We start from the raw sequence: 8,487 nt of genomic DNA on the forward strand, positions 1-8,487 counted from the left end.
TCATCCATCTCCTGCCCCATCACCCTCCATTCGTCCGAAATGAGTAAGGCGATTGCTCATTGCAATGAGCTCCTGTTGCTGTTTGCAGGCCTGGTAGTTGAGGTTCTGCACGAAATGGTCGTAGTCCTCCTGCGAGGCACACAACCTGTCGACCTCTGCCCGAAGATGCTCGTTATCAGTGCGAAGGCGCTTGAGCTCCGAATCGTCCACGCGAACCCTCGAAGGCCCAGCGACAGGGCGCACAGGCAATGGCTTCACTGGCCTGGGCGCAGGGCGCACCTTCTTTGGTACCTCCATGACCTCAACCTCAGACTCACCAGAGTCGTCGGCATCATCAGCTGTGGTTGGCTCTACCATTGGCGCACATTCTTCAGCCACATGAGGCATTTTGCGAGCAGGCCTGGCAGCCTCAGGTGCCTTGCGTTTGGTAGCTATAAGCGATTATCAGAACAAAAGAACTAAAACAGAAAGATGACTTACCAAAGTTGCATGCCCTGTGCAAGCACTCACAAGGTCCACAGTGTGCGTTCTTGCCCTGCAAGCATTTTATGCCACGCTGGACACAGTTCTCGCAAGGAGGGTCAAGCGTCTTGGGGCTGGTCAACATACACCCCCCCGCCTTCTGTCAACACAAATAAAGAGTCAGCCAGACATGACAGAAAAGGTAGAAATATACTCACAGGCTTACCCATGTCTGGGTTCTCCTCCCTCTCCTTTCCCTTTCCCTTCTCCTTATCTACACAAGCCACGCACACCTCCACCATGATCGCCTCTGCTGCTTTCTTCCACCCGCTCACCATTTTCCGTGCCACCGCCACCCACTTGTTCAGATCCCAGAGGTCCTCCTTCTCCTTGTCTCCAATTGGGAGCAATGTCTCGGCCTTCAGCATGTCGCGCATGCAGATGCGCGCATTAGCCTGAAGATAAGTCCCATCAATCAATAAAAACATGCAAAGACACGTGCCACTCACCTCAAAATGTGCCCATTTGTGGAGCCACAATTCGATGTCCTCCAGACATTCTTGGAGGAGCTCTGGACGCAAGCCTGAAAGTATGCCAACCGACGGCAACAGCGCATTCCAGATGCGGAGCACGCGGTCACCCTCAGATTCGACGACAGGTGCAGGCTCAGGAATTTTCTGAGCTGGCTCCTCGAGCATTGGCGCAGCCTCGACAGGCGCCTGAGCCTCAGGTGAAGGCAAGCAAGGAGGGTCAAGTAAAGTTAAATCAAAAGTCAACATGATGAAAAGAAGGTTAGAATATCGCGATTAAGGCGAAAGATGAGGAGAACAACACGTTGCCATGTAGCGCTCTTTTAAACGCGCTAACCACAATTATGTCAGCATCTGCGCTAATTCCTGAGGTCATGAGGCTGATCGCCAGCGCTTCATTTTCAAAATATGGACCACAATCACATGACACCTCTCGTCAAAATTTCCCTAAGTCCATTTGCATGAACGCGCGCGCGCTGACTGGGGACAGTCAGATTTTAAAGTCTCCCACTGTTGTAGAGCCTCGTGCCTCCACAGGCACTTCCCTCGAATTCTCCCACATTCCCTACACACTCCAGCTCTAATCCCAAGGATACGTCTTGCGCAGTAGTGCTTCATATATTTTACTTTGCAGATTCCACATGCAGCCAAGACCCTATTACCTATCTCGCATACTATATTTAGCATACTTGGCTCGCTACATCGGACCTGCACGCCTAGCGGCGCTTAGCCATCTTTACATATACTATCTCTTTACTCTATTTTTGAGGTCGATTTTCCGCCCACTTTCTGTGTGTCTCTAGATACTAAGAATTTTACTTGTTGTTTGCAAGTGACTATTTAAAGTCGCGCACTTCGGTTCTCAGTCTTTGTCTTAGCATCAGCCAACCTTAGTTGGGGTGTTAACACTTGTCTTGTCTCGTCTTTCTCTTGCTTCTCTTGCTCGCTTGTCTCTCACCTTTGCTCGCGCGCACTACCTTCGTGTCGTGCACCTCGACCTTCGCCTTTTGCACTCGCGCGCATTCACCTTCTGTACATTGCATTGTTTCCGCTTCGCGCATTACTTAGCCCTAGTACTTCATTAGTTGTTTGGTGTCCCTCTTTTTTTTTACAAAGAGAGGTTTCCTTTACTCAGTTAGCTGCCCTTGGGATGACGATTTCACTCGCACACGGGTCTATCTGTGTTTGCTTAGCTTAGCACCAACTTTCCCCACAGTTTAGATTCCTCATCTTCATCGGACATCCGAAAGAAACAACCTCAAAATGTCCTCGTTAAGGACTCTTCTGGTAGTGTACAATGTTATGCGATTTCATCAATAGATGGTGCAATACACCTTACATCTGTCGGATGGTAAGTGAAGAACGATGGATGGTCATCGGACATCAGAACAAAACAACCTCAAGATGTCCTCGTTAAGGACTCTTCTGGTCATGTACGATGTTATGTGATTTCGTCGATAGATGGTGCAATACACCTTACATCTGTTGGATGGTGAGTGAAGAACGATGAATGGTCAATTGATGTCTGGAATAGATACCACTGAGATCAGAATGAATGCATAACTGTCGACTGCTGCCAAGGTAAAGCTTTTTCGCACGAAATCCCAATTGATATATATCTGACAAACTGTTGTATATATGTGTTACGACTTGGATGGTATCTGTTGGCGACGCTCAAACAGAGCTTGTGTCGTCAACGGTCGAGGACGTCCTTGGGCTAGCCCAAGGTTAGGGGTCGTACTTGGCGGGTCTTCGGCAAGTATGATTTAACGCCTATGTCCAAATCGGGTAGCTTATGTCACGCGGGTGCGAGACGATAAGCTATATCGGCCTAGGCTTACGACACCCGAAGGTTAATCGTAAGGATCGTCGTTAATTAGAAGGACAGAAGTCCGACTAGTTAACAGGGGCTTTGCTGGTCGACGAAGTCGATGAGCAAAGGTCGAGACTATAGGCTTATCCGCGATGAGCAGATAAGAAGATAGAATATAGACTGCTGGCAAGGCAGAAAGGATCACTCAGTTAAGAGTAGGAGGTCAAGAACCAAGTAGATTCAAGTTAGGGAATATGGTACATGGTAGCGAGTTTATATAGAGGACAGGAGACGTATTAGTGGGTGATAACTCATACTACTGGGAGAGGCAATCGGTAAAGGGTAAAACCATAACAGGAAGGCACGTTCGGTCGAGGTAGAACGTGCTAGATAAGAAAGTGAGTCAAAGATCGAAATAAGAAGTGAAACGCGCAGGGGCACGATCGTGCAGCTGCGGATCTAAGTATAAGTCGCATGTGCGACTGCGCACTGAGTCAGAGATCAAGAAAGGGAACAGGGCAAAGGGGATGCGTCGTGCATCGTATCATAGGTTACCGTCCGGACGGTAAGGATAAAGGTGACTATCCACTGGATCAGTCAGGTGGTGGAACGGAGCATGGGTATGCTTCGTCAGCGAAAGGATCCGGCCAAATGTACTGGCTTTGCTGCAGCAACAGGTAGAGAGCAAAAGGGAAGGCGAGGATGACAAGGATGACGAGGGTAAGGTCGGGGTAAGGGTATGACACGAGGGCTGATACGAGGAGGATTAGGAGAAAAATGGTAGGGACCCAAGCGTCTAGATGTTCTTGTAAAAATATGCAAAAGATGGCCTTTCAAGTTGAAGCACAAAACAATTTTCTGGCCGCACGCTCGAGTGAATACACTGACGTTGTCTGCAACTGATATATAGTTGACAACTATTAGATATATCAAAAAGATGACCTCCGAAGTCAACACACAAGGTGATTTTCTGCTCAGGTGCTCAGGTGAATTCATCATCGTTCCCTGCAAGATACTGGCATTTATGCTCACATAAAAAATTGTCACTGACGTGATGGAGATTTGGTACAAAGCCTTACAATTGCACTGTTGCCTGACAAGAGAGATATTGGGGCAGGTGCCAAATGGTTCCACCTTCCCTTCAAGTATGAGTTTGAGCATTTATATAGACCGCGCACTGGGATATGAACATCAGGAACTGTTGTTTCCTGTATCCCCGACTCCCACGTTAGTGGAGGAGGGTCTTGTCGAACTCAAACATTTTCCCATCTCTTAAATCCTCTGCCAACTCTACCCAATTTGCTTGGGTTGACTGGCATCAAACCCTCCTGCACAACATGTTCTTGTATGATGTCTTACTTTGATGATGTCCATGTACTTTGCCCATCAACTGCACGATGAGCACGTGCTTTTGGTGAGAGTCCTATGAATAGATACGGGCCATTGAAATGCTCAAAAGACTCTTGATGTCGTACTTGGACTTGGATGATGTCGATGTGCTCTGAACATGAACTGCACAGAATAGGACATTCACTGGGCTTTGTACTCGATCATTGCTTTTTTTCCTGACACAGTGGGGTCCCTGCTTTTCTTCCTTCGCCATCATGTCATCTGCAGTGCTAGACCTAATCGAGTTATATGACGGTGAAGGAGCCATCATTTTTAGTAAGTTTGTCTGCCCAGTCCTGATGTACAATTCACCAAAATGCAAGGCTGATGGTCCTCCTGCTCAAGGAAGTCCAACAAGGAAGGCAGCTAAGACAGGCATGTTGTCCACATAGTTGGAGATTCTGGTATCATTGGATGAGGTCAGATGTAGGCATGTTTAAAGAGGCCGCATCATTCAGGCATTCAACTGTCTGGGAGGTTTCTGGTTTGCTAGAAGTACTGGTGGTTTCGTTGAATATTTGTGTGTAGTCTGTCTTATACATGTGTGTACTCTGGATGAAGCCCATTCAAGACAGGCAGTGTGAAGGCAGGCAAACCGAACGTCGGCTGGGGTAAACTACTAGAATTTCAGGTGCATGGAGGTGTGCGAAACGGAGTCAGGGACTCGGCGCGTAGGCGCCGTTACGATAAGGTCAAATATTAAAATGTAACGATCAATACTATCATTCGACGGGAAATGCACAATTTACACTTATTGCTGAATAGCAACACAACAACAACACATATTCGTATCGGATCTACTGTAGTGTATACTTTAGGTCTCTGTGCATTAGGCCCAACAAGAATTTTTTAATTTTGTTGCGAGCTTGTTGCAGCGGCAGCACTGGAAGTTGAGGTGTCGAAAACACAATAGAAATGCACAATTTCGTCACACTATGTCACGCGCGGCACCTCGGCCAATACACAATGATATTCACAGTCCGACAGCGTGCAAAGCGAATGAAAGTCCAGTGTTCCGCACCGTTCATAACTTCAAGCTTCAATAACGAGCTCCAAATCAAATTTCATTGAGGGAATAATATCTAGTAATAATAAACACTAGGATGTGCTGAGTGATCATTATTTGCTGAACTCTATTTAATGGTGCAGGAAGGCCATGCAGGGGGTAAGGCATGATCTGCCAGTGGACGGCCCAGCATGTAGCGTGTGGGAGGTCTTGTGAAGTTCGAAGAGGACGAGCCCTTCTGGGGCTGGCACTGGCTGCATGAATCGTGTCTCGCGACCGAGAATCGGATGTGGGATGGGGTATGCAGGTGGTGGATTATTAAATGAGGGGAGGGAAGGGTAAAGGACCGTCATTTGCTGTTGCCGCTTGACTCGAGAGAAGGGAGCGCCGTTACTATGCATAGCTATTCAGACATTATCAGCAACAAAATAAACATGAAGAAGTAAGTGAAATACAACCATGACTGATGCTTGGAACGAGCTGATGAGATGGTGTGTGTAGCTTGAATGGGAGCAGTATGGTCAATTCTTGAAGATCCAGCATGACCGTTTGACTCATGGGGTGCCCGATTTCCACGAGATGGTAAAGACCAGAAAAGCGGTGGTCCTGGCGTAGGTCGGGAGTATTCTCCAAGTGTCCTTTGATGCGTTCTAAAATTTCAGACTTCGTGCCCTCGGTTGACAGCGAAAGAGCAGTAGCAATATCCTCCAGTTCTGATTTTGACTTGGCGTTGTTTTGCATGCGCCTCGTCTCGTGGCCAGAGTCAACCCTTCACATCTCCTACGCACTGTGGAATATATGTGCTCGACACCATGCTTGGCTGCTTGTAGGAGGCTTTTAGTTTCACCCCACGCCATGTATCGATTGCATCCTTGATACGTTTTTCACGATCCTCGCGTGTGAGAGGAGGTTGTGAATGTGGTGAAGGGCGGTTGCGAAAAACTCGAGCTGTCCTTGACATGGTCGACTGTCCTTGTAATGTAACAATGTCCTCTGGTGTCTTCAAAGGAACAGATGCTGGTATGTGCCGATTCTGCCGAATGCAAAGAAAGCGGAGACTCAACCAAGCCGAGAGTGTGATTTCCCAATCTAGCCTGACCGTCACGCTTTGCTCATGAATCGCGAATAGCATGCTGTGGTGGTGTCCTATTGACATAGAAACACCTGGAGTAGATTCAGGATGGTGCATTTCACATATTTTGAACTTTCTGTGTTGATAGGTTAATGGGATCTGGGTGGATCTTGGATTTAGTGTCCAAAATCACTCATTTGGGCACACTCGCACAATGTTCATCTCGGGAAGGCTTCACAGCACCGATTTTAAAATTTTGAATTGGTAGTATTATGAATGTATGCTAATAATTGTCCACCAGCTGTTCCGAATGAAATATTTAGAGTGGTGAGCTCTGGAGTGCATTGTGCATTATCCATCGATTGTGCATTCCGAATCAGTGATAGTAGCAGAGTTATGCTATGCTTGTGATTATGTACTATATATTGCCATATATGTCTTTCTAATTTATCCATGAGTTCACTGAGTTGATTCGCAATTTTTGGGCACACGAAACTGCTCTCATCCCCATCCATCATCATTCTATGCAACACATAGGTTCGATGGACACGAGCCCGCATTCCTCGCTGCATATCCAGAGGCCACTGTGGGCCACACAGCTTTGCTTCGGGCAATCAACCGCGCGAAGAAGGAGCGCGGGGATATCATCCCTCGAAAGTAGTGAGTAATACTTCTCGCACGCTGCCACTGGCCATGACCTGCGCTGACGATTTTTAGACGCTTCTTTTTTTTTTTTCAACACCAAACACCTCGAAGTCCCTCCCTTTTGTGCTCAGCATGCAGGACGGATGGCTCCACATTCGAAGCCATTGTCCCTCGTAATTCAGGCCAAGTCTCGTAGGTCCCGTTCAATTCTAACTATATCAACTTTGAGCTCGTCACACTACTAGTACCTACTTAGTTACTGCTCCATACTGTACATCCTTCTGCCCCTAATGCTCAAGCCTTTCGTTCGTTCACAGACTTGCCTCCCGCTGGCACTCGCTCGCTTTTTCATCCGTTCCTCCCATATCCGGCATCGTTCCCGCGAGTTCGTCCCTCTCGCCGTGCGTGCGCAGCACCCCGACCACGGCGGGAGGCGGGGTCACGTATATGGCGAGCCAAGAGGTAGATTTTTCGACCTCAGTAATGGTAAAGTTGCCAGTGCCAGGTCACATCTTCCAAGGATAGGCTGCCTTTTTTTGAGTTGCCTTCGCGGCTAGACATAATCATAATGGCGAGTGAGGTGAGCTTCATTGTTGTACTTCGAAGGACTGGGCTGGGTGATGTTCTTCGTTATTGAAATAACGGTGATTACTTGGCTCTTTTATACACAGACAACGGGAAACTTGGTCAAATGTTTTACAGACAATTCTATTCTCCTGTGGATTTTCAGGCCTCATGCATTAGCCGATACAGATGAATCCTGTTAATCCTCAGCCTAAGCCTTAGCCTAAATTCGATACCCAAACTGCATATGTGAAAAATATAATTGTAACTCAAGAGTCAAGTTACTACTAATCTATCATCTACACGCTGCAGTCCCGCAAAGTCGGTGCTCTTCTTTCAAGACCCTCACCCCAGTCCTAGGCAATCTCCGCATCCATCATCATCTTCTAGTCGAGCAAACTTGGTCTACGTATCAATCTCATCAATTCGGGTCTCACGGCCATTAAGATTGTCACCACAAGCGGAGGAACGTCCCAGAACTAATAGTTCTAATCATGTTTATCTGGCCCTCAGATACGACCAAGGTGGATCTTGGAAGATAGCAACCGATGGAAATTGCCCGGGCTTTTCCTTACTATGTGTCTTTGAGGATCACTTAGACGTGTTCGAATATGGAAAAGGTATAATCAGTAATGATGGTGTATTGAGGTGAGCTGCGAGGGAGGGAGGGCTTCCTCGCAGTGACCAGAATGCAGGTGGCCTCCGGGCCCAGTTGATTCGGAATCTTGTGGGGGGTAGCAGCGAGGAAATGTTGAGTCGGGAACGAGAAAGAAAGGGAGAGGAGGGTGGGGAAATAAAACAAGCAGGGCGATACTTCTGAGTGCGAACGAATGTTGTGGCACTAGGCGTCAGGGAATTTGGGGTGGGCTGATTTGCCCAGCTGATTTGCCTTGCTAATTTACCGTGAATGACAGGGTGAATTTCAGACCCTCGAAAACGGGGTGTCAATTTGGGTGAATTTGGGTCCTGATTCAGTTCGGCTGGTTTCGGCTGGACCAGTGCAAAA

The 8,487-nt window shown here is 47.6% G+C and overlaps 2 protein-coding genes across 2 annotated transcripts; both read right to left on the minus strand.

Moving 5' to 3' along the window:
* EDB93DRAFT_1256967 (uncharacterized protein) lies at positions 1–1,241 on the minus strand (the record flags this gene model as incomplete). The annotated part of the gene is made up of 4 exons (XM_041454029.1): positions 1–431; positions 481–622; positions 681–917; positions 972–1,241. 4 exons carry the CDS (start codon positions 1,239–1,241, stop codon positions 1–3), a joined length of 1,080 nt encoding a protein of 359 aa, XP_041301092.1.
* A 4,090-nt stretch (positions 1,242–5,331) lies between these two features.
* On the minus strand, positions 5,332–6,514 carry EDB93DRAFT_1332657 (uncharacterized protein; the record flags this gene model as incomplete). The annotated part of the gene is made up of 3 exons (XM_041455256.1): positions 5,989–6,514; positions 5,656–5,945; positions 5,332–5,603 (listed from the first exon to the last, which is right to left on the minus strand). Exons 1-3 carry the CDS (start codon positions 6,387–6,389, stop codon positions 5,332–5,334), a joined length of 963 nt encoding a protein of 320 aa, XP_041301093.1. The 5' UTR covers positions 6,390–6,514.
* Positions 6,515–8,487: the final 1,973 nt, after the last annotated feature.

The sequence above is a fragment of the Suillus bovinus genome (genome assembly GCF_016758785.1).
Source record: "Suillus bovinus strain UH-Sbo-P2 chromosome Unknown EDB93scaffold_146, whole genome shotgun sequence".
In the NCBI taxonomy this organism is placed as follows: Eukaryota; Fungi; Basidiomycota; class Agaricomycetes; order Boletales; family Suillaceae; genus Suillus; species Suillus bovinus.